Consider the following 25,378-nt stretch of genomic DNA (forward strand, 5'->3'; position numbering starts at 1 on the left):
TGGAGGGTGGGCGCTGGCGGCTAGACGGAGCGGGGCGGAGCTGGGCCGACGGCGCCGGCCTCCTTCCCCGGGTCCTCTCAGGTGACAGACCCCCGCGGGTCCCCCGCCCCGCCCCGCCGCATATTCAGGAGGCCGGACCCGCCCCGTCCGAGAGCAGCTAGCGCGGCCGCGCCGGAGCCTCAGCGGTCGGTGCGTGCGTGGAGCCGGCACCCATCCTCCTCGAGTCCGCCGCCCGCCATGGCCCCTGAGGCCGCCCGCCGCAGCCTCCTGGTTCTCCTGCAGGTGCTCGGGCTCGCCCTGGCGCAGATCGTAAGTCCCGCGCCGGGGTCCGGAGTGCGGGGTCTGGGTCCGGGGTTCAGGATCCCGCGGTCTAGTCAAGGGCTCCCTCTGCCTGACCTCCACCCTCTGCTGACACTCCCTAGCGCGAGGGGCAGCTTCGGACAGTCCCGCGGCGCACGTCCCCTTAGGAGGGGCACAAACGGGGGGCGTCTCGGCACAGTGAAAGGAGGTGGATGAGCCGGGGAGCCAGAGGGACCCTGTCCCGAGATGCTCGGCCCTGCCTGGGACGGGCAGCGTGCGGCGAGAGCTGGCGCCGGGTCCTGGCAGCCCGGAGAGCCCAGGTGGCGGGGGACACAATGGTGCCTATTCACGGGGCTCCGGATTCTCCGCCCCCGCCGCCTCCCAGGGGGCGCCGGCTCCAGCCAGACGCCGCTCTCGCTGGCTGCTGCCTCTCTGCCGGGCTCGCGCGCTCGCGTCTCACTTTCGAGGGCCGGCTGGGGGGGAGGGGGGCCTAACGGGACGCGGGCGCGGAGGGGCAGGGCCCGGGCGCCAGCCTGGCACTTCTCGGCCTGGGGAGGGCGCGGGCACCTGGCAGGCGGGGGACCCTCACCCGAGTCGGGGGTGGCCCCGTAAGAGAGCCACCTAAGGGAGGACGGAGGAGCGTTGCTGCGAGAGGGGTGCTCTGAGTTAGGAGGAGAGAACAGGCTTCCCTTCCCTGGGTTCCCTCACGCCCCGTCTCTCTGCGCCTCCCCAGCTGTCCCGTCGGACTTTATCCGCACCGGGGGGAGAGGAAGGGGTACCTACTCACCTTCAGTATCTGTTGTTCACCTAAAAATAGGTGAGCAACCGTCCATTGCCGTCCAATGGACGGCGAGCAACCGTCCATTGAGGACCAAGCGTTTCTAGGCACCATCTTCCTTACCATCGGTTATTTATTTGAGCCATCAGCATCTCCATCTGTTCCCACCCACGACAGCGCAAGGGCAACATGGTACAGTGGAAGGAGGTGGGCAGACCTAGGACGGAATTCTGGCTCCACCGCTTACTTCCGGTGATCACGGACCGCTTCATCTTTCTGAGCCTGTTTCCTCAACTGCAAACTGGGGCTTGTTAGTTTCGGCCTCAGAGTTCTGAGCATTCAAGAAGATAATATATGTAATGGTGCACAGTATCTGGTACACAGTGGGTTCTCGATAAACGGGGAGTTCGCGGCTCCCTGAGGAGCTCCCTTTCCTTAGGGAGGGGCGCACTCCTGGATGCCCAGTTCCCTGCACTATCTGAGGGCTGCACCCCTGTATGTGTTTTCAGAGAGGTCCACCAGGAGAGCGGGGGCCCCCGGGGCCCCCGGGGCCACCGGGGCCACCGGGAGTGCCTGGATCCGACGGAATCGACGTGAGTCTCTAACCTGGGAAGGGAGGGGGAGAGAGGCGGCGGACAAAGGGGAACTTTGTGAGTCCTGGGAGTGGGGGGCGGGGGGCGGGGCGGTGAGGTTGACGCCTGGAGATGCAGTGCCCCCTGTTGCCAGTAGGCGGCGCCAGCCTGCACCACAAGGAGACCGTTTGTTCTACAAAAACCTCAAACAGCCCCGAGAGGCAGAGCCCCTTACAGCCGCCGGCGGACAAGGAGCTGCTGTTCGGTCTGCCCGCCACAGCTCACAGCGATTCCTTATCCCTCGCCCCCTCCTCCCTTCTTTTTTCGGGTGGGAGACGCCCTGCCTCCTCTCCCTGCCCCCTGGCACGTCTGGATGCTTCTTCAGGGTAGCTTGGGAGCCTTGGCCAGACCGCTGACCAGCTAGGGCCAGACTCCGGTCTCTTCCCTTTGCATTTTTCTCCCCGATTTTAGCTGGTCTCGTTCCCTGCTCTCCCTACCACAGTGAGGGTTAAATAGCTCATTCTGGATGCTCCCCCAGGAGGTCAGCCCCATGTTTACCCATCTCGACAGCCTTCTATTCAACCTGGTGCCCCACCCTCCAAACACAGGGTGAAGGGTCCCTGCCAGGCTCTCTGGCCGCCACAGGCTCTGAAATGCCTGGAAGCCTCTCTGGGGCTGAATGTGATTCCACAGCCCATATCTGTCCTCCACCAAGGATCCTTTGTCATAGGGGAAGGAGGTCCTTCTTGCCTTGGTGACACATTGAATCTGTCCCCTTGGTCCTTGCCCCTGCCCCATCTTGTTTTCCTGACCCTAACCCAGAAGGCCACCACTGCCCCCTTCACTTACCTCCCCTTCATGTTTTCCTAAAAACCCCATGTTTCTCCCCACACGTGCTCAAATCCAAGAGGCACCTGCTCTCCGAGGTAACTTGGAGCCAACAACCCTGTTCGCAGGTCTCCTAACTGGCCCCTTACTAACACTGGCATGACTAGAACACACTCGCATGCTGTTATCACCCTCTCCAGCCTGCCTGGGATTGGTGTCAACCCACCTATGGTTTTCTTGAGGGAAAGGGAGCTATTTTCCTAAAAAGCACAAGGCTTGAGAGGACCCAGGACAGAAGAGAGGAGAGTGAGGAGAGGAGCACGTGGGACGGGCCAGCCAGGGCTTGTGTGCCCATCTGGGGGAGCACGAGCCATAGTGTGCTGTCTCAACAACTTGTATCTTGCAGGGTGACAAGGGGCCCCCTGGGAAAGCTGGCCCTCCGGTGAGTACTTTTTCCTCCTTGACCTCTGACCCTTCCAGGTCTTGCCCTCTTGTGTCTAATGTTTGCTTCACTTCTGTTTTCAAGGGACCTAAGGGAGAGCCTGGCAAAGCGGGGCCAGATGGGCCAGCCGGCAAGCCCGGGATTGACGTGAGTACCTACCTGAGCGTCAGGTAGAGCAGGTGAGGGCTCCACCCACTGACTTCCAGAACCCAATTCTGGCATTTTCCCTGATCTGCTATTCAGAGCAAGACGGAGACTCTACAGCTGTGAGCCCCCCTCATCTTCATATGAGATTGTGGCCTCACACCCACCCCAGGAGCATTGAATCACAAGCAAATGGGGGTCCAGAGAGGGGTTCTGCTCATCGGCAGCAGGCAGAATTTAGTCTCACATTTCTGGCCCTAAGTATCAAACTGAATACTCTGGGCAGAGCTGTCCTTATGCTCCCTCTCCCTTCCTCTCCTTTTCCCTTCCCCACTCCACCCGTCACAGCCCCAGGCACCACTCAGGAGAGGAACAGTATTTGGCTGATAGCACAGAGTTCCCGGGGACCCCAAGGTCACAGGCTCCTGGACACAGCCAGGGGCAATGGGAAGTCTTCTTGTTGGGGCATGCATCTGAGTCAGTCACTGAAAGATGGGAGGAAGAAGAGGCCCCCATGAGTTGCCTTTGCCCTGTTGGTGCAAGAGGTGCCCATTAGGGCTGTGACCAGCCACCAGGGCCGTTCCAACTCGTCCACGGTTACAAAATATATTGCCTTCCACATCGGTTTTCATAGCCACCCAGAGAGGCAAGCATGATTATTAATCCATTTTGCAGATGAGAAAACTAAGGCTCAGAAAAAGTTGCCAAGGGCAGACATCAAGAAAATGGCTAATCCAGACCTATGTCTCTCTAGGTTTTCTAGACTCCTAGACTGGAGGCATGAGGTCTGGGCTGACAAATCTTTGGGCCTTGGTTTCTCATCTTTCAAAAGACAATAATCGTCAAGGACTATGGTGGGAACTGGGGGAAGGGAAAGTGAGGTGTGGCCGCCCTTAGGCCTTCATGGAGTGTGGTGAAAGGCAGCCTGGGCCCACCCAGGAGAGACCTCTGGACCCGCCCTGCCCCGCGGGTCAGGGAGCAGGTTCGCCCCTCACGGATGAACCTTCTCTTTCTTCGCCAGGGTCTAACTGGAGCCAAGGGGGAGCCTGGTCCCATGGGGATCCCTGGAGTCAAGGTAAGTAGCCTGCTGGGGGCCTCAGCACGGGCAATCTAGCGCCAGAGTTTGGGAGGGGCTTTGGCAGACAGGAGCAGGGACCCAGGAGACCCTAGCCTCTGAGCCTCTCCCATTGTTCTTGCAGGGGCAGCCTGGGCTCCCAGGTCCCCCCGGCCTGCCGGTGAGTATAACTGGCAAGGGCTTTAAAGGACCCTTTGTGGGGAGGGGGACTTGTAAAAGGAGCCATGAACCCAATCTTTTCTTCTGTTCCAGGGCCCTGGCTTTGCCGGACCTCCTGTAAGTCTGCAGGGATGGGGCAGAGTCCCTGGGACTCTCTGGGAAGGAGGGTACAGAGGGCTTCCAGGGGACCGACCAGCATGGGGAGGGGCCAGCATTCTGTGATGGTGTTGGAAATGGGCAGACTTGTCAGAGAACTCTGGGCGTATCCACTGGCTCTGAGATTCTCTGGCCCTTAAAGCCCTAATCTGTCAGCTTCTCTGGTGTTGGTTGCAAAGTGAAAGTGGGGAAGAGGGCTCTGGGTCCCTCTGTGCCAGGACTGGGCTGACCCTCTGAGGCATCCCAGCCACTGATGTCTCTGTCCCTAGGGACCAGCCGGACCTGTTGGCCTCCCTGGTGAGATGGGACTCACGGGCCCCAAGGTGAGCCCCAGCTAGCCCTCTGCTCACCCTGCCTCCTGCCCTCTGCCTTCAAGCTGGCAAGCTCAGTATCTCTCCAGGATTTCCTGAGTCTGCCTCTGGCCACCAGGGAGCTCCTGCAGTTCTGGGGCAGAAACCCCTCCTGCTGAGCCCACCCTGTGGTAGGTCTTCCAGGGAGGCCAAGGGCTGGGGCCATCCCCCCGAAGATCAGGCCTTGATCTCCCCAAGAGCCCAGATCTCAGGAGGTGACCTGGAGGGCAGGGTGGACAGTGCAGTAGCAGGAACTGGAGGAGGGGGCAGGGGTGACCTAGGCAGGACTGGACAAGGGTATGATTTGAGTCCTTCTTGCTTCCAGGGGGATCCTGGACCAGAGGGACCAACAGGGCCCCCAGGGCCCCCTGGGAAACCGGTAAGTGTCCTCAGACCTCCCACATGGCAGTGTGTGGCCGGGGAAGGACAAGAGTCCTTGGCGCCAGCCTGGGGTGGGGACAGTTTGCTTCAGACTCCGTCTCCATACATCTTTTCTCAGGGCCGCCCAGGAACCATTCAGGGTCTGGAAGGCAGCGCGGACTTCCTGGTGAGAGGCGGCGGGGGTTGGTGGGGGGGCCTGGGGCGGGGCTAATCCGGGGAAGGGGCGGGTCATCTTGAGAGGGGCGGGCAAGGAGATAGGTTCCTTCAGGAGGTAGGGTCAGAGGGAGATGGGGAGGGGCTGCAGTTGAGAGGTGCAGCCAGGTGCGGTGGGAGGGGGGAATCGGAGCTGGCAAGATGGGGAAGCACGGCCCAGTTGGCCTGGGGCTGCCCAGTGACCACAGAGCCCTGCGGGATTTCCTTTCCAGTGTCCAACCAACTGTCCAGCGGGCGTGAAAGGGCCCCCGGGGCTGCAGGGAGTGAAGGTGAGCTCCTGGCCCAAGTCTTGGGGGCCGGGGGGTGGGGGGCGTGGGGTGGGGAGAGACCTACTCTGAGCTCTCTCCTTCCCTGCAGGGGCATCCTGGCAAGCGCGGGCATCTGGGAGATTCCGGCCGCCAGGGGAAGCCGGTGAGTGTGAGGGCCCTGGGAGGGTGTGTGTGGAGAGGGGCCTACAGGAGCCTGCCCCCCATCCTTCTCCCTTCCCCTTCCCCTGTGGGGCTCTGGGGATAAAGCCTTGAGCTGGGAGGCAAGAGGCCTAGATTCTAGGTCAATGTGTCCCTGGGCAAGTCTGTTCTCCTTGCTGTGCTTCCATTTCCCCATCCGTCCGTCACATGGGACCGTATGGTTTCTAGGAGGGCTTCCTGTCTGCTTTTGCTGGGAAGAGGATGGTGTCTTTGGTTGTCTGTATGTTTGTCTCTCGATCTGCCTGCCTATCTGACTGCTCTTTCCTGCCCCTTAGGGTCCCAAGGGAGATGTGGGTGCCTCTGGAGAGCAAGGCATCCCTGGACCGCCGGTAAGGAACACTTTCTAAGGGCCCTCCTCACCTCTCCTGGGAGACCTTAGTGGAGTCATTCTCGTGCTCTGGGTTCTAACTTGTGAAAGAGACACCTGTGTCCAGCTGGTGTGTCTCTGGGTGGGGGGGGGGGGGGGGAGGGAGGCTGAGGCTGACTGGGAGAGGCTGGGGGACAGGAACAAAGGCTGTCAGCCAGAAGACTCACCTGAGGCCCAGGTTCTGCCACCGTCGCTTTTGAGTGACCCTGGCGAGTCTCTCCCATCTCCGAGCATCAGTGACCATCTGTGATAGGGACTCCGTGCCTGCCTCAGAGAGGCACTGACAAAATTAGGTGGGGGTCAGGGAAGGTGTCACGAAGTGGGCCTTCTAGTTGCCATCGCTGTCATTCTTCTGTCTTGACAGGGTCCCCAGGGCGTCAGGGGCTACCCGGGCATGGCGGGACCCAAAGGAGAGACGGTGAGTGGGTCTGGGGTGTCCCGCAAGAGCGGCTGGAACCAGCCCCCTGGCCTCTGGGGTCCAGCCAGGACTGACCCGCGACCTCTGCTCTCCCCAGGGTCCTCAAGGGTACAAAGGCATGGTGGGCTCCATCGGCGCCGCCGGGTCACCAGTGAGTCTGCTCCTGCTTCCGCCCACACCCACCTCCTCCAGACACAGCTCCTAGGGCTGCGGAGGGCTGGGGCTCCCCCTGAGCCCACATAACTTGCATTTCTGTTTGTCCTTCTTGCCAGGGTGAGGAAGGTCCTCAGGGGCCACCAGGCCGAGCTGGGGAGAAGGGTGACGTGGTGAGTCCTCAGGCACTCCTGTCCAGTCACGGCCCCTGGGGAGAACTGGGTGGACTCAGCTCCACCCAAGGCTCACGTGCGTGCACAAACGTGTGTGTGTGTGTGTGTGTGTGTGTGTGTGTGTGTGTGTGTGTGTGTGTGCATATGTTATTCTGCGTGTCTGTGCATGTGGGTGACTGATGTGAGGGAGGAACGTCTGTGCCCAGAGCCCAGCCAGCCCCCTCCTCCAAGCCTAGCCTGTTGCTGATCAAATTCAGACTTCGGGAGAACCCTGTAATGCAGTCCCACGGTCCCTGGGGCCAGACAATGAAATTCCTGGGAATCAGTCATGGGGCTAATGGGATTTGGTCCAGATCCCAGTTCTCTTAACTCTCTCTTTTTTTTTTTTAAAGTAGAAGACTATCTCTTTTGAGCAGTTCTGAGTTTACAGAAAAATTGAGCAGAAAGTAAAGTTAGGGTTGTTTTTCTTTTTGTTAGTTTTTTTATTGTGCAAGTTTTTTAACAAACGCAAAAGTAGGGAGAATAATATAGTGATCCCTTATGTACCTACCTCCCCAAATTAACCTTTTACTGCTCTCACTTCATCCATGCTCTTCTTCCTTTCTTTCCTTTACTTCATTGCTTTGCTCTGATATTTTCAAGCAAATTCTTAACATTACGTCACGTTACCCACTTCCGAATGTATCTCTTACAAATAAGGCTCTTTCCTCACATAACCACGATATCATTATCCCTCCAACAAAATTATCAGTTATTCCTGAACATCATCTAATCATCAGCTTGTAGTCAATTTTTCCCAGTGATCTCAAAAATGTCTTTTCAGGGTTCTTGTTCAAAGCAAGACCCAAACCAAGTCCACACATTGTCTTTAGTTGTGTTTCTTCACATCAGTGTCACTCAGGGCCGTGGTGGGTCTCAGGAGCGCTGGCTCCTCCCCTGTCCTGCTCCAGCCCAGCCTGCTTGGTGCTGACCTCTACTCCCTCCCACTAGGTCCAGGGCAAACTCATACAACTAGGCCCCTCTCCTCCAGCCCCTGCACAGCATGGCCTGTGCCACAGGGACCCTGGGACCCGGAGGCCACTGTTCTTAGCTGTTCCCTTCTCTGAACAGCCAGACAGGAGTTCAGCCTCCTGAAGCTGATCTGATCTCTGTCTGCTTTGCAGGGCAGCCAAGGTATCCGAGGACCCCAGGGAATAACAGGCCCGAAGGGAGCAACCGTAAGTGGACAGAGGGCGGGGTCCAGGAAGCTCTCCAAGCCCCCAGAGGAGGAGGAGCCTGGGATTCTAGACTGAACTCTGTTGCCGGTGGGCTGTCACCTCGGGAAATGCCCTCTTTCTGCGCCTTAGTTTTTTCACCTGTAAATAGGGTGGTGATGTAGGAGAGGTCCTGGGACACTCATTACCCACACAAGGGAAGGACTGTGGTCCATTCCACGATATCCCTTCCCACTTCGACTCTCCCACCCCCAATTAGCTGGTGGGGCTTCCCAAGGTGACCTGACCCATACAGGGACACGGGTGGGTGGCCTGACCCCAGGCATCTCCCCATTGTGAGTGTCCCTTCACTTTCCTCCTGAGCAGGGCCCACCAGGCATTGACGGCAAGGACGGGACCCCAGGCACACCTGGCACGAAGGTAGGAGGGGGGACGGCTGGTGGGATTGGGGCAAGGGTCAGGGGCCTTTCCAGCTGAGGCTCTGAGTCCCATCACACTGAGCCTGGAGGCCTAGGAGCCTGGGATCCTCACACATGTCACGGACATATTCCTGGTGGCCTCGGGGCCTCAGTTTCCCTGCCTCCACTCGGGTGGGAGACTCATCTGTGTCTCTGGTTCTATCTCTTGCAGGGCAGTGCAGGACAGGCGGGGCGGCCAGGAAACCCGGGCCACCAGGGCCTAGTGGTGAGTATGGGGCGGAGCCATGGGGGCTGCCACACAGCCAGTTGCTTATCCTCCTCCGGGAGGCCAGGCACTCTGTGGCCCACCTCCCCAAGGTGGCGTGAGTGACTGATGAGATGGAAGTCACACAGCCAGGGCTGTGCTCTAGTCCTTGTCCCCACCCAGCTCAGGCCTCCTCACCAAGTCTGGCCTGGCTTAGGCTTCGTCATTTGGACAGTTGTTCCGGCCTTCTCTTTGACCATTCCAACCGTCCATGTTGGCTAAGTGGAATCTGACCATTTCCCTGCTAAACACCTTCCGTGCTCCCCCTCCCCTGCTGCCTCCAGGAAAGTCACTCTGTCCAGTCATTCAATAGAGTTACTGAGGTACAGTAAGTGGCAGGGAAAGTTACGAACAGGACAGCTACACTCCTCGTCGTCACAGCTCATCTTAGCATCTCAGGACCACCATAATCTGACCCCAGCCTATCCCTCTGCCTCATCAGCCACTGCCTCTCTTCATCCTCTCCCTTCTCAACATGGCCTTGGCTTTTCTGCCTCCACACATTCAAGCCTGTACTGGTCCCTCTGCTTGGAATGCCCTTCCCATCTCCCTGTGCCTTCTCACCGTCAGGCCCACCTCCAGCCCACACCTTCTGGGAACCCCCGTCCCTCCCTGCCAGAGGTACTGAGGCCGAGGCCTGCTAACATGTCCACGTGCAGACTGCGTTCCTGTGCACACTCACACGTGGCCCTCTTCTCCCCATGGACCACAGGCACTTGTAGGCAGGCCCTTCTGTACCCATCTTCTCTCTCACCAGGGATTCGCGGCTAGGCACAGTCAAGTTCATGGCTGGGCCTTCTGCTGTTCAGCTCCCACAAGGCAGGGGAGGAATCCGGGAGGCAAAGCAGTAGGTGCACAGGGCTCCCCCTGCCAGGGGAGAAACTGACATCAGCTTCCTTCTACAGGGTGTGCCCGGCCAGCCTGGGACAAAAGGAGGCCCTGGAGACAAGGTAAGAGGGCAGAGTTGGCTTCATCTGAGCAAGCGAGCCGGGGGGCGGGGGGCGGGGACCAGGGTCACGGCTTAAAGACTGCAAGGCCCCGTCCTCAGCCCAAGCTCAGAGACTTGGCCTGGACACAAGTCCTTTAGAGGAGACAGGATGGCATGGCTGCATATCTAGATGAGAAACAAGAAGATCAATGGAGTCCAGAGGACCTCACCAAGAACCCTCTCCTCTCCCCAGCTCATTTGGTTCCAGAGTCTTTTTCAGGTTCCCTGGGCTTCTCCAAGGCCAAGGGCCTGACTGGGCTACACAGACTGACCTCAGAACTCTGTTTTGCTGCAGGGTGAGCCAGGCCGGCAAGGCTTCCCAGGAGTCTCTGGTTCCCCCGGGAAGGAGGTGAGTGTCCCCTCTTCTGACACAAGGCCTCTTGCTTTGCTCCCTTCCCCCGCTCCCCCAGGCCTGAGGACCCTGCACACATTGTATGGGGCCTGAGTGAGACTGTGAGGTGGAGCCCTAGCCTAGGGGTGCCCTCGGTGCCAGTCGAGGCTCTGCCACTGACGCAGGGAAGCTCTCTTCTCTCTCTGGGCACCGGTTTCCCTGTGTACAATGCAGAGAGGGTGGGAGCTGCTTCTGTCCTGGGGTAGGACCTCTCCAGATGGCCCAGCTGACTGGGGCTGAGAATCCAGCAGGAAGTCATTCATTCATTCATTCCATAAACATTCACCAAATATCTGCAACCCGCTAGACGCTGAGATAGACAGTCTCCTACTCACATGGAGCTTACGGTTTCGTGGGAGAGACAGACATTAAATTAAATAAATGATCGCATGATGACTACAACTGTATTGGGTCCTATGAAGGAAAAGTACAGGGACCGGAAGATGAGGAGGTGAAGGAAGTCTTCCTGATGAAGCAAATTAGCTGCGCCCCAAGGGTGGGTAGGGGCCGGCCAGGTGCGGAAGGGAGGGATCCTCCAGGCTATTGCTCACCTCTGATTTCTCTGTCCCCCAGGGAGAGCCAGGGCCTCGAGGAGAAATCGGTCCCCCGGGCATCATGGGGCAGAAGGTAAGTGCCTGGCACAGCAGCCCCTCCCTGGGGGCCTCTGCAGCAGCTGGCACTGCTGGACCCAGGATCTGGGTCCTCTCAAGGGTCCAGTGCCTGCCCATCCTGCCCAGCCTGCATGAGGCCTCCCAGTCAGGGCCTCAGTCTGCAGGTCTGAAGTGGAGCCCAGGACCTCCACGGTGGTGACAGCAGGAATGGAGGGCACCCTGACCACAGGGTCTGGTATCGGGCAGGGAGAGGCTGCCCCTGCTGAGAGCCAGGATGTGACGTTCACTTTCCATTTCAGGGTGACCACGGTGAGAGGGGGCCAGTGGGGCAGCCAGGCCCTCAAGGCCGACAGGTAAGTGCAGGGTGGCTGGGATGGGCACGGGGAGCCTGTCTGGGCACCTTATCTGACTTATTCCTCTGGTTTCTTTTCTGCTCAGGGCCCCAAGGGGGAACAGGGTCCCCCCGGAATTCCAGGGCCCCAAGGCTTGCCAGGCATCAAGGGAGACAAGGTACCAAATAGGGCTGGAAAATACCAGGGAAAGACGCCTTAAGACTCTGCGGGAGGAGTTGGTGGAGGGCAGTGAGATCCTTGAGCACCGCAAATCTTCGTGGGAAAAGTTCTCCCTGCGGGTCCCAAGGGACCCCGGGGTGTGGGGGGGACGGTGAGAGGCAGAGCTGCAGAGGGGTGTGTGGCCAGGAGCCGGGGTTGGGGGGACCCTGTGGACCCAGCCTCCCCTGGACCCGAGCTCACCAAGCCCTGGACTCCCCGCTTTCTCCAGGGCTTCCCAGGGAAGACCGGGCCCCGCGGTGGAGTGGTGAGTGCCAGCATGTCCCCTTCCCCCGCCGTCTGGCATCCCGCGTCGGGGCGGGGGACGCGGGTGTCACAAGCCAGCACAGCCGCCCCGCCCCTGCTCCCACGCCACGCGGGGCCACCGCGGTCTGACTCGGTCTCAATCTGCAGGGCGACCCGGGGGTGGCTGGCCTCCCAGGAGAGAAAGGCGAGAAGGTGAGCCAGCTGCGGGGGGCGGCGGGCGGGCCCTGGGACCCCACAGCCTCGTGACAGCCCTTCCTTGTGCTTGCAGGGCGAGTCTGGCGAGCCAGGGCCCAAGGGACAGGTGAGTCCTGCAGCCGCGACACCACCTCCCCCCTCTCCCGCCACCCCCCTTCCCTCGGCGCTGCTGGGGACCAGGACCGCGGCTCCCCAGGCTTCCCCCCTCTCCATCCCATCCTTCCCCGACCCCGACCCCCGCTGCTCCCAGCGCGTGCGTCCTCTGACCCCAGCTCTGCCCCGACCCCGCTCGGCAGCAAGGAGTCCGCGGAGAAGCCGGCTATCCAGGCCCCAGCGGGGATGCAGGCGCCCCGGGGGTGCAGGGCTACCCCGGGCTCCCGGGCCCTCGAGGACTGGCTGGAAACCGAGGCTTGCCCGGACAGCCTGGGAGGCAGGGCGTGGCGGTAAGTTGGCCTCCAGGGCAGGAGTCATCTCTTTGGAAGGACATCTCTTTGGGTTGCTGCTTATCGCTCCAAAGGCTGGGAATTCCCAGAGGAAGCTGGCTTCCCTGAGGCTGGTTCCAAACCTCAGGGTCAGAGAGGATGGGTGTGGGTGCAGGAGGGACTTCAGTCAGATGCTGAAAATACTTCTGGTGAGAAAACGGGAACAGGAGGGGGTCATCGCACTGGAGCGGTCAGCCCTGGCAGCCAGGGGCTTCTTCCTGAAAGACCTCCTCTGCTTTTAGGGCCGAGATGCCAGTGACCAGCACATTGAGGATGTGGTGCTGAAGATGCTGCAAGGTGAGGGGCGGAGGGGCAACAACTCCTGCTCACAAGCCAGGGCATCGCCATCCTTCAGGAGCCTCTTCAAGTGGCCTTGCTGGAGTGTCTGGAGTCAGGGGCGGCCATTCCAGCTCTGCCTCCAAGGGGCTGGGGACCTTACCTACATCCCTGCCCTCTCAGGACCTTTGACATCCGTACAATAGCCTGAGGAAGGTGGAGGTTAACCCCCAGGCTATTCTGCGTGCACACGTAGGGACCAGGGGCCAGGATGCTCTGCCTTCCCCAGTTTTACTGAGCTGACACCCAGCTTACAGACTTCTGTCTCCCTCCCTCCCTCCAGAGCAACTGGCAGAGATAGCTGTGAGTGCCAAGCGGGAGGCTCTGGGTGCGACTGGGATGATGGGTCTCCCAGGACCCCCTGGGCCTCCTGGGTACCCAGGCAAACAGGGACCCATTGGGCACCCTGGCCCTCGGGGCATTCCTGGCATCGTGGGAGCCGTGGGTCAGATTGGCAACACCGGGCCCAAGGGTGAGTGCTATTCTGTCTGTGGTGGCCAGGGGATGGGGGTTTGGCCAAGACCAGCCCCTGGGGGTTCCTCAGTTACTGAGTTGATTGCCCTGCCTCCTGTTTTGTCTTTTATCATTCCCCTTCCCAGGATGAGGTATAGACACTTGCACCCGTTTCTCCCACATGTGACTCCTGGGCTTGCTTTTTCAGTAGCAAATTGATAGAAATGAATGTACTGTTTTACAGATTGGGTTTTTTGGGGGTTTTTGTTTGTTTTAAATTTACTTAGTGGTACTCCATAAACCTCCTTCCACGTCTCTAAAAGTGGGGAGGCAGATTAACAAAATACTCAAGAAGGCAAGCTCGAGTCACAAGACAGGTGTGAGTCCAGACTCTGCCACTTTCTCATTGTGGCTCCTGAACAGGTTACCTGTTTATCTTCCTGGGCCTTAGATTTATCATCTGTAAAATGGGGATATTAATAGCAACAACCTTGTAGTTGTCATGAAGATTACATTTATAGGTAACTTACATAGAGTTGGCACATAGTAAATGCCAACTATTGTGATTATTAGACACTTTCCTGTAAAGAACTTTACCAGCTGTATAGCCTTCCATCCTTTGGACTTGCCTTTATTTAATCAGTTTTGCAGTCATTTCCAACTTTCCCCTATTATAAACTAGCACAAAACAAATAATTGTTGTGTGTGAAATAGAAATTAAGTAGCAAGCCGAGAAGAAAAAAAGCATTTTCCTATTCTGAAAAACTAAGGCTTGATTCTTTCTCTGCAGGAAAACGTGGAGAGAAGGGTGATAGGGGAGAAGTTGGACGAGGGCATCCCGGGATGCCTGGGCCCCCAGGGATCCCAGGTAAGATCTTGGCACTGCCCAGTGGCAGTTGTGTCCCTCAGCTCTGGGATTAACGATCCAGAGACAACTGGGTCTCTTCCATGGAGGCCTCATGCTCGGCCAACTCAGTCCCACACAGCCGATTTTTGATACTTTTGGAGCACCCAGGAGCCTCTGGGCGGGGTCTGGCTGAGAACTGGGCAGCTGGGATTCTGAGGACTTCCTGGGTTGCACAAAAATCTGCTTCGTGGAGGGAAAGGAAGGGGCATGTGCTCCCCAGGGACACTGATTGGGAGTTGGGAGGAAAGGACAATCAGACACGACTCTCAGAACCTCTGTGACTGGGGCAGAGTCCCTTCTCTCTGTGGTGTCCTTGGCTTCATTTTCCCCACCTGAAAAGTGAGACAGGAAATCTAAAGCTGAGACAGGAGGAGGCCTTGATGTCTTGACCTTCTCCCTCTCACAGGACTGCCTGGCCGGTCTGGCCAGGCGATCAACGGCAAAGATGGAGATCGAGGGGTCGCAGGGGCCCCAGGAGAGGCAGGCCGACCTGGCCTGCCAGGCCCCATGGGGCTGCCAGGATTCTGTGAGCCTGCGGCCTGCCTTGGAGCCTCAGCCTACACGTCCGCACGCCTCACAGAGCCTGGATCCATCAAGGGGCCATGAGCATCAGGCCAAGATGGAGCCCAGTGGGCATCCTGGGGGGAAAGGACTGGATGTCCTCTGGGTGGACATGCATCCCATTCCTCTGCCCAGGAAACTAGCTTTCCCGGGACCTCTGTCTGGGACCCAGGAGTCTTGAGGAAAAGGAAATTCTAAAACATGGGGGAAGGGAAGGGAGGACATCGGAGTGAAAAGGTGAGGCTAACACAGGGCAAGTGGCACTGGAGAGTGCGAGGTCCAGAGGATAGGGTGGCTTTCCTTCCCGGAGCACCGCTCAGATGTCACCAAAACAAATGTCTCCTTAATTTACACCATCCTCCACTGGCCATCTTGTCCTTGGGGCAAGTGGACTGACGCCTTTGCTGGTTCCTGATTCCATTTTCACCCCCTGGGCTTACTGGGTGACTGCCCAGAGGTGGCCATCCTTAAGCCAGTCCACTACTTCCTCCCTGCATTCCTCCCATCTGAATATTTAAACACCCATCTCCCTTCCCTTTCTGGCATCACCTTCTCCCACCAAACCGCTAGATCCGCCCAGGCCTTTCTGTAAATAAAAGCCCCTGACTTGGGTACAAACAAGGATGCAAATGTTGGGCTTAATTTCTTGTGGATTAGGGGTGGGCCTCCACGACCTGAGCAGGATGGTCAAGGGCTCCAGAAGGGGAGGGTGGAGGACGGGGTACCTGCCTCTGGGCACATCCTGAATTATGAGGACGGTACAGCATATTTGAGGAACACCTGTGGGATGAACCTGCAGGTAGAGTTAGGATGGTGACCCTCTGTCTAACTTTGGGCGGATCCTTCCCAGCCCTTGTACAGCTGGGCAAGGACTTGGCCTTGCCTCATTTATTCAGTAGGGCGCACCCAATGTCTTGCCAGGGCCTGACACACAGGAGGTCCTCTGTGAGATTTGGCACCCACCGTGTGCTGGCCCTGGGGCAGGAGCTGGCAGCCAAGACTGGAAGACCTGGCTCTTGCCTTCCAGGGGCTTCTAGGCCCATGAGAAAAACAGACCTGGACCTGGATGATGAGGGCAGAAGTGACATTCACTCATGCCACTTTCACTGAGGGAACATCTAGGGGAGACTGACTCAGATCTGATGTGTCGGCCTGAGGGCTCCCAGCCTCATAGCCGTGTAGGCCAGCAAGGCCACTCCAAGCAGCAGCAGCAGGAAAGGGCGTGGCAGGTACCTCTGACCCATGCAATGATGGGAGCTTTTGAAATTCAGGGAATGACCAATCCCTTTGCGCCATTATTGATTTGGGCATTTATTCCCCCAAATGAAGCATTCTGCCAGCTTCCTCCTGGAGACACAGGACTCCGGCCTGTGGTCCCAGCATTTGTGAAGCTTGGTCTCTCTTACACCTCACCCTAAACTTGCCTGTAAGTCTCCACTTACGCTGGAGCAGGCTTCTCTTCCTCTGGCCAGCAGATGCTGAGAACTGCCCTCAGTAGCCTCCCCTGCCCCAATACACACACACACATATACCCCATGGGTGACCTCTCAGCCCCCTTACCTCAATCCAGGGACAGACAGGAAGGAGAAGGCAGGGTAGCCCTAAGGGCCACAGAGGTGGCTTCACCCTCAGAGCTTTGGCAAATCCGGAGTCAGCATCCCAGGCCCCTCCGAAGGCCCCGCTGCTGCTGTGGCTGCCAGGGGAGCTGTTGGAATGCAGCATCTAGAGCTCAGTGGAGGGGAGAGGGTGAGGGCTACAGGAGGCAGCTGAACCCTGGCCCTGAGCAGCAGGCTTTCAGGCATCTCCTACCCGCTGGGGGAGGGCTCTCCTTCCCCAGGCCATGTCACTTTACTTGTCCCGGTGCCTGAAACTTTGGGCTTAGAGAGCCAGTCTATTCCTTGAGGTTTCCTCATGCGCTGGCCCTGGCCTCTTTCCTTCTCCTTCTCTGTGACTTTCCCTGAGAGTAGTTCCACTGGAGGATTTGAATTACATGATTCACAGATCTTATGCAGAGTTACACCTCATTCCTTATGACTCAGGCATTTGAAGGAGCCAAAAGGGGGCTGATTCCTAGGAACTAGTGGCTGGTAGCCTTTCTGATACTTCCTGGAGGGTGATTCACTCAGGAAAAACACACGTCCTTACTTTGATCTTACAATTCTCCCAGAAGCCTCTCTGACCTCAGGTCCACGCTTGGACCCTGGTACATTCCATTCCAGCCACTCCAGCCCCTGTGCTCCTCCTCAAACGTGCTGCGCCAACACACATGCTATTTATGCTCTCTACCTGGAATGTTCTTTTTCAAAATATCACGGTCAGCAACCTCACATCAGGTCTCTACTCAAAAGTGACCTTCTCACCCCTACCCCAATATTGATACCCACCTTGGGTTTTACTATTTCTCCTTAGCACTTATCACTATTCAACATATAACAACATATAAGCCCCATAACAGCAGAAACTTTGGTCTTGTTTGCCACTCCATTCCCCAGCACGTAAACCAGTGCCTGGTAAAACATAAGTGACTCTGGTTGATAAGACTATATAATTGAAATTTGCTAAGAGGGTAGAACTTAAATGTTTCACCAGAGATATATACATACATACCTCTGTACATAAGAAAAAAGTCGTTTGAAAAGAGAAGAGAAAACAAAAGAAAGTTTCAAAAACAAAACTTCAAAACGGTGCCTGGCACATAGCAGGTGCTCAATAAAATAGTTGTTAAGTGAATGAATAATATGTTCAGGGTGCTCAAAGAAGACCCCAGCAATCGTCAAACCAGGAAGGAAGGGATTTGGTCTCGGCTTGTTTGTGGCTGAGGCATTTTCCAAGATGACCCAGAGCATCCGGGTTGTTCCCTCCTCCGCCAGGAATGGGTACCATATGATGGCACCAGGTGGGCTTAGAAGCTGACAAACCCTCGGCCGGGTAAGCACTGGCAAGAGCAGTGCAGCAGCAGTAGACAGGCTAATCCAAAAGATCCTGGTAGGGGCAGAAATTTCCCCAGGATAAATGGTGGGCTTGTATCTTACCTGTAAAGGAAGGCTTCCATTGGTGACAGGACCCATAGCCAGTTGTCCTGGTTAATGGGCCTCTGTCCTGCTGTTCATGAGGTTACAACCAACTAAAGTCAAGTGGATGAGAAGAAATGTGTCCTTTGCCCCTTTGCACACCCTCTCTGATAAGCACCTCAAACTCAACTCATCCCAAACTGGTCACTCCCTGCCCCTAACCTGTTCCTTCAGGGTCTCCTATCTCAGTAACTAGTTCTACCATCTACCCGGTACCCAGGCCTGAAACTTGCATCACCTTTAACTCCTTCTGCCTTCACCCCTTCTTGCTAATTCATCTCCAATCTCCACCTTTTCACTCATTTGTTTAGCAAATATTCATTCATTCTGTGAGCGCTGTTGTCTCAAGTAGAATGTTGTGGGATGCATGTGGGATCTAGTTCCCTGACCAGGGATCAAACCTGGGCCTCCTGCCCTTGGGAGTGCAGAATCTTATCCACTGTGTCACCAGGGAAGTCCCTTGTGGAAGTATTGCAAGAGACTCCCAACTAGTCCCCTGCTTGCACCCTTGCTCCTCAACATAGCAGCCAGTGATCCTGTTAAAGCTTAGACCATGTCACTCCCTGGCCCAAAACCCTCCAATGACTTCCACTGTAGTCTAATAAAAGCCTGAGTCCCTCCAATGGCCTACAAGACCCTGTAAATCTGCTGCATCCCTACCCGTCAGACTTTATCTCCCACTATTTCTTCCTAGAACATCCCACCCCAGCCTCTCTGGCCTTCTGGTGTTCCTCAAACAGCAGGCCTGCTCCCACATCAAGGCCTTTACACTTGCTGTTCGCTCTTCCTGGAATGCTCTTTCCCCAAACACCTGCAGAGATCACCCACTCACTTTCTCCAGGTCTTTGTTCAAACATTACCTTCAGTGACACCTTTTATCAACTCCCCTCCTCCCCCCAACCCACAAACACCTCAGGTCCTCCTTTTTCTCTAAGACATGTGTCACCATTTGATACCTGTGTCACCATTTGATACCTGGCGTGACCTCAGCAGGAAGTCCCACACTAGAATGTAAACTCCACGAGGCGGGGATTTTCTAGCGTTTACTTACTAACGTGTTCCTTAGCGCCTGGAGCAGAGCTTGGTACAGCACGTGGGCACAGTATTTGCTGAGTAAATGACAGATGGAGAAATAAGGGCTCAGTTACCCGAGGTCTTCACAGTAAGTGGTGTGCTGCATTCTAGAGCCCTGCCCTGGATCTTAACCCTAGGTTATGCTTCCCTGTTTGTCAGTCATCAGGCAGAGAGCCAGAGGGGAGCTCTGACCTGAAGGCACAGGTTATTTGTTAACTGAGATGCCAGCTTCATCCTGCTCGCTGGGTAAGAACAGTCCTGGTTTCACAGGTTTTTAGAACACATGGAGGTATCTTCCTATCTGTCTCTGGTCATATTGTTTGGCAAACCCTCCTCCCTGGAAACTATCCTGGATAATAAGAGAAGAGCCAGAGGTTTCCCTATCCATATTGTCTGAATAGGGCCATACCATTCCACTATGGATTATTCCTGCTTTTCCACCAAACTGTACATAGCCTGACACAAGAGTTACTTGCTCACATCATCATGATCTTGAATCAGGAGTTTCTGGAAAGAAGTTCTCTGTACTTTTCTTCGTATAGCATCTAGGACAGAACTGAAGGCCCTTGAGGTAAGCTTTCTGCTAAGGTAAAGCTTTTCTGCAAATGACGATAGAAAACTCAAAACAGCCAAAGCTACATAAAGTATATATGTACAAACGAATTCAAAAGATTGATGACAAAGACCAAGTGGAAGAACGAGTCCTCAGGGAGGGGAAATACCACATAAAGGATTAGGGGTGAGCGTGAGAATATACAGGTCAAGGGCAAGCTGGAACCACCATTGATACTAAAGTCGTTGATTTAATCCCAGCTCCTATCCTAAACAGAGGTAGGACTTACTAGCAGCTCTCAGACTTCAGCGAAAAGCCAAGTCAGATAAAGGCAGTATGTACACACAACAAGGACTCTGCCTTAGATTCAGAGATAAACCCTGCTGAGGTCACGCCATTTAATCTGAGGCCTTGATCTACTTCACTCTGCCCCCTGCACACCCACCAAATATTAGGGTGCAGACTGCCACCTCTTTCCCTCCTTGGCTGGCCTCTTTACTCCTTCCCCTGATTGGTCAATACCTCAGGAACCTACCAGTATCCTCTGGCCATCCCTACGCCTCCCATAAACTGTAGGTGACCAGGTCAAAACAATCACATATTAAAAAGCTAGTTACTGGGACTTCCCTGGTGATCCAGTGGTTAAGACTCTGCGCTTCCACTGCAAGGGCCGCGGGTTCGATCTCTGGTCAGGGAACTAAGATCCTGCATGGCACGGGGTATGCCCCCCCGAAAAAAGCTAGTTACTGCTGCCACATGAAAGGAAGACTAAAGAGGCAGCTGGAGCAGACCAAACAGGCCTAAGACAATGAGAGGTTATGGGAATGGAGAAGGAATGGTTCTGAATGACACTTCTGAGAAAACACCAGCAAGTGGCACTCTGGAGTGGAGCACTGAAGAGGACTCCGAGTGAGGTGCAGTGATGGTCCTGCTGCCACTCGGCACTCAGGCCGCTCCTTCACACTACTCTTCACGTAGTGGGTTGGCCAAAAGGTTCATTCTGTTTTTTCCATCAGATGGCTCTAGTAGCACTTAGTTGTCTTTAACTTCATTCAAAACAATTTTGTTAGACTGTACGTGACAGCTGTCATATCAGTGTGCATTTAAAAAAAGACTTATCAAAGTTGGTGAATTTCTATGTAGCCATTTTAATATTGAAGATGGAAGAAAAGAGCAACATTTTCAGCATATTATGCTTTATTATTTCAAGATAGGTAAAAACGCAACCGAAATGCAAAAAAAAAAAATTTGTGCAGTGCATGGAGAAGGTGACGTGACTGATCGAACGTGTCAAAAGTGGTTTGCGAGGTTTCGTGCTGGAGATTTCTCGGTGGACGAGGCTCCACAGTCGTGTAGACCAGTTGAAGTTGACAGCGATCAAATCGAGACATTAATTGAGAACAATCAACGTTATACCACGCGGGAGATAGCCGACATACTCAAAATATCCAAATCAAGCGTTGAAAATCATCTGCACCAGCTTGGTTATGTTCATCGCTTTGATGTTTGGGCTCCATATAAGTTAAGCGAAATAAACCTTCTTGATCATATTTCCACATGCGATTCTCTACTTAAATGTAATGAAAAGTTCCATTTTTAAAACAAATTGTGACGGGCGATGAAAAGTGGATACTGTACGAGAACGTGGAATGGAAGAGATCGTGGGGCAAGTGAAATGAACCACCACCAACCACACCAAAGGCCGGTCTTCAGCCAAAGAAGGTGATGTTGTGTATATGGTGGGATTGGAGAGGAGTCCTCTATTAAGAGCTCCTTTCAGAAAACCAAACGATTAATTCCAGCAAGTACTGCTCCCAATTAGACCAACTGAAAGCAGCACTCGATGAGAAAAGTGTACAGAATTAGTCAACAGAAAACGCGTAACCTTCCATCAGGATGACACAAGGCCGCGTGTTTCCTTGATGACCAGGCAAAACTGTTATAGCTTGGATGGGAAGTTCTGATTCATCCACCATATTCACCAGACATTGCACCTTCAGATTTCCATTTATTTCGGTCTTTACAAAATTCTCTTAATGGAAAAAATTTCAATTCCCTGGAAGACTGTAAAAGGCACCTGGAACAGTTCTTTGCTCAAAAAGATAAGATGTTTTGGGAAGATGGAATTATGAAGTTGCCTGAAAAATGGCAGAAGGTAGTGGAACAAAAGGGCGAATACATTTTTCAATAAGAGGTTCTTGGTGAAAATGAAAAATGTGTCTTTTATTTTTACTTAAAAACCGAAGGCACTTTTTGGCCAACCCAGTACTAGCACTTGGTTCCTCTAGGGTAATAAACATATATCTACTAGGTAACAAATGACAGACAAATTTTGTCAAATTAAAGACATAGAACATCAATATGCATTGGCAATTTTTAATGTTTCACTTGTGCGGAGCTGAAATTTGTATTTAAAGGCACGGAAGGAAGGAAAGGCAGTTATCACAGCATGAATTCACAGATGAAAGATGCTGGATCAAATCATAGCACTGTTCCTCTTCAGCCTTAGGAAAATAAATAATACGGTACTAAACTAGATGTTTATTTTTATTATATTTCCATGTAAAGACATCACCCAAATATCAGCTGAGCAAGAGACTTTCTGGCCAGATACCAAGCACGCACAGTTGATCCCACTTTGGAATAAATGCCCAGAAGGTACACATCACCAGTGGGTGGGAGCTCTAGGCACAAAGTTGGGTCTCATTCATAAAGTGGACAGAGATTTGAATCAGTCAAACATGCAGCTTCAAAAACTGGAAATCTTTCATGACATTTGTTTTGAAAATAAAACTTGTCGGCATATCAAGAACTATAATTTTCTAAAATGGAATCAGGCCTGATTAAATAGCACTTAAGACTTACTGACAAAAATTAGAAAAATAAAAACGAAAACTCTTCTGTCCTTGAAAGAGAGAGAAAATTATATTTTTTCCCTGTAACATCATAAGAGAATCATCAGTATTTCAATCTTACATCTCTTAAAATGTCATTTCTTCTTCTTTCCACATTCTCCCACTTTTAAAATAGCAAAGCCTGTTCAACATGGCAATTTTTGCTAAGTAAAAGGATGCACTATTTATTGAATACAAGAGTATGAATGAGAAAAAGCTGAATGTTTAGAAAAATACTCATTTACCCCTAATGGGATCATACCCACCAGGTGGAAAGAAAGAGAAAGACTTTCTTAAAAACAAAAACAAAACCCAGTGATTTAAAACATTCTGTACATACTTCCTAATTTCAAAGCATTATTAGAAACTCCTGATCAGTGTATAGCAAGAGAGGGAACAGAGAAATTTGATAGAACAGGAGAGAGCATATTTCTAACTACTTTCATTTACAAAACATCAGCCTTACCAATTATTAGCTTTCTTCCTTATTTAAAACATTGATTGGCCAGCTTAAATCATAACAGCATGAAAGTAAAAATAAGTCTCAACTTAGGTATGAGCACAGTGATTCAGGACCACTGTTTCTGCCTTACAGAGAGGATTCAGAGGTGTGTTCCCTTTTAAACATATGCCCCCAAACGCCTTATATGCAGGTTCCATATAAGCATGTAAATAAAACAAGTTCTGTATTTTCTCAAGTAATTTTACAAGTTGACGGTAAACTAGATTTTAAAGATAAAACTAAGCCTTTAAAAACATTAAGCCTCAAAATTTCATCCAGTGTTTTCTTTAAGAAATGGATTATTAAAATCATTTTTGAAATGAGATATTAAATGTATTTAAATCTTGGCTTTTCCATACTTAATAATTTTTCTTAAAAAAAAAAAAGTTTAAAAACATCAAGAGCCAGAACATGCTGCCAGGACAGAAATCATCAGAAACGTCTTCAGTTGCAGACCCTGGGCAACTCAGTCTTGTTTTGAATTTTTCAAAGCCTGGAGTCTCTCTAGTAGCGGAGGATGAGAATAATGCCACATAGAGAACAACCAGTCAGAAACAGGGAAACCCAAGTTATCTTTGTTTAGTTTGATTAAAGCAGAATATAAGTCTTTAGCCTTCCCAAGTTTCTTGGCAAACGCATCAGCTTGAAATTCAAATCTGCGGCTTAGGACTGTTAGGCAAAAAGAAAGAACCTGAAAAAGTAAATAAAAGTGTTTTAACCACTGCTCCCCTCTTTGTTGTCACTAAAGGTTTCATGAGCCAAAACTGTAGAGGAAGTTTGGCTCAGGATAAGAGAAACAGCAGGCCAAAAGAAAGATCACTCATATTTAGGGGACCTAGGGTGGGGGAATTATTAAAAATTGAGCCTTTTCCCCAGCAAGCCAACAGACCAGAAACAGACATATGTCCAAAGGAATGTCAGTCTTAAAGAAATACTAACATTTGAGAACCTGCCATGTGCTGGGCACTGAATTGACACTTTACATATTCTCCAACAATCCTACAAGGTAATTACTCTTTCTCCTGTTTTACGGATGAGGAAGGTGTATCTCAGAGAGGTGAGATAACTTGCTTGTAGTCACACTACTAGAAGGTGGCAGTGCTGAAATTCTTGATGATTCCAAAGCCCATGGACACTACCTTCCTCAGATACAGGTAAGATGTGGTGATTTATATTCAGACTCTTCTTTTTCTTTTTTAAAAAAATTCTTGCTCACTTATCCACCTTTAAATGATAACTGAGAACATTCTAATATATATATGTGTGTGTACACGCACACACACACGTATATATATATTATAGCCACTAATGACAATCTCAAAATAGAATTTTCTAAAGTGTTCTGAGCTACGGTAGCTTCATCAGAATAAATGTTCAGTCCCTGAAGGTGACAACTATGAAGAGGACAAATTTCATCCGAAAATATAAATTTTGAGGGAAAAGTAATTTATTTGCATATTGAAGTATTACAGGTTGAATGACATGATGTCTATTTCTTACCTTAAAATATGTCAGCAATAAAAAAAAAAAAGTTTAAAAAGTCTCTCCTCTGTACCTTTTATTGCCACTAGCAGATATAGAGTTTCAACATAAAGTCTGGGAGTTCCTAATACCTTCTTAGATATGTTCAAAGCTAATATCTGAATTCTACCTGAAATTTCTTTCCAAATCTTGAATGTACTTTTTGGGACAGAATCATTAACTAGTATCTATCTATCTATCTATGTATCTATCTATGTATCTATCTCCTGATTTCAAGTGTCCCAGGCTAACTGTTCCTTGAATCTCACTGTAAGACATAAATAGAAACATAAGCAGATACTAACCTATACCTACCTACTCTGCTGTAGGTTTCCAAGCTCTTCTTGATGGGGCAATTTCCCCATTTTCTGGGAAAATATGTCTTTCCTATAATGACCTCTTAAATGCTGACATTAAACATAAGATTTTCTGTTTAAATATTTAGTCTTTTTGAAATGAATCTCCTGGGCTCACCAAAGTTTTTAAAACAGTTGCTAATATCTCACATTTCAAATTACTCTAATACCCCACGTTTACTTAGACATTTTTTGAAGTGAACTCAACTACTCAATATAAGGAGACAAAGACAAAAACTGAGAGGCCAAATTAGATGCCCAAAGGAGAACCACTAACGTTACTGGTGCCTTCCTTACAAGAGGACACTTATACTCAGTCAAAATCTAGTAACTTTTACTTAATGAGTTTATCTGATTTCCCAGTCTATGATTGGGTGAAGAAGAAAATTATAAACAGATAATGACCATAACAGAAAGTTACACTGATATTAGCAAGGATTATCAGCCTGACAGTGATCGAAGAGATAAGAAAATTAGTTAAACAAATAAATAAACAAACAAACAGCATAACTGCTTAAAGAGCAAAGCAGTCTGGGGCATTTCATATACATGACTCAGTGTCCTTAAGGCATTCCTGAATTGTGACTGAAGACAGAAATGACAATTACCACTATAAGGTGTTCTATAACCTCTTTAAGAAGTAACAGTCTATATACAGCATTTTATACTCTCAGCAAAAGGTAAAATAAAAAATTAAAACATTTAGAGTTTAAAGATAATAAATCTCAGTTCTCTGGAAAATGAATGTATATTCT

At 52.4% G+C, this 25,378-nt stretch overlaps 2 protein-coding genes across 2 annotated transcripts in view; one reads left to right on the forward strand and one right to left on the reverse strand.

The window, feature by feature from the left end:
* Positions 1-237: 237 nt before the first annotated feature.
* Positions 238-14,697, forward strand: COL9A2 (collagen type IX alpha 2 chain; the record flags this gene model as incomplete). Its single annotated transcript, XM_082833719.1, has 32 exons — positions 238-309; positions 1,588-1,671; positions 2,885-2,920; positions 3,005-3,067; positions 4,086-4,139; positions 4,264-4,299; positions 4,392-4,415; positions 4,724-4,777; positions 5,130-5,183; positions 5,304-5,351; positions 5,611-5,667; positions 5,756-5,809; positions 6,141-6,194; positions 6,597-6,650; positions 6,748-6,801; positions 6,923-6,976; positions 8,140-8,193; positions 8,557-8,610; positions 8,821-8,874; positions 9,819-9,863; positions 10,197-10,250; positions 10,866-10,919; positions 11,203-11,256; positions 11,342-11,413; positions 11,684-11,719; positions 11,866-11,910; positions 11,987-12,019; positions 12,210-12,356; positions 12,638-12,692; positions 13,015-13,203; positions 13,975-14,052; positions 14,498-14,697. The coding sequence occupies 32 exons, from the start codon at positions 238-240 to the stop codon at positions 14,695-14,697; spliced, it is 2,076 nt and encodes a 691-aa protein (XP_082689845.1).
* A 5,801-nt stretch (positions 14,698-20,498) lies between these two features.
* The window catches only part of ZMPSTE24 (zinc metallopeptidase STE24), a 48,467-nt gene continuing 43,587 nt past the window's right edge, over positions 20,499-25,378 (reverse strand). Inside the window, exon 10 of the mRNA XM_082832431.1 lies at positions 20,499-23,437. Coding sequence (XP_082688557.1) covers positions 23,213-23,437 — 225 coding nt within the window. The 3' untranslated portion in view covers positions 20,499-23,212. The remainder of the gene's footprint in view (positions 23,438-25,378) is intronic.

This window comes from Leucopleurus acutus, assembly GCF_964270905.1.
Source record: "Leucopleurus acutus genome assembly, chromosome: 2".
NCBI lineage: Eukaryota > Metazoa > Chordata > Mammalia > Artiodactyla > Delphinidae > Leucopleurus > Leucopleurus acutus.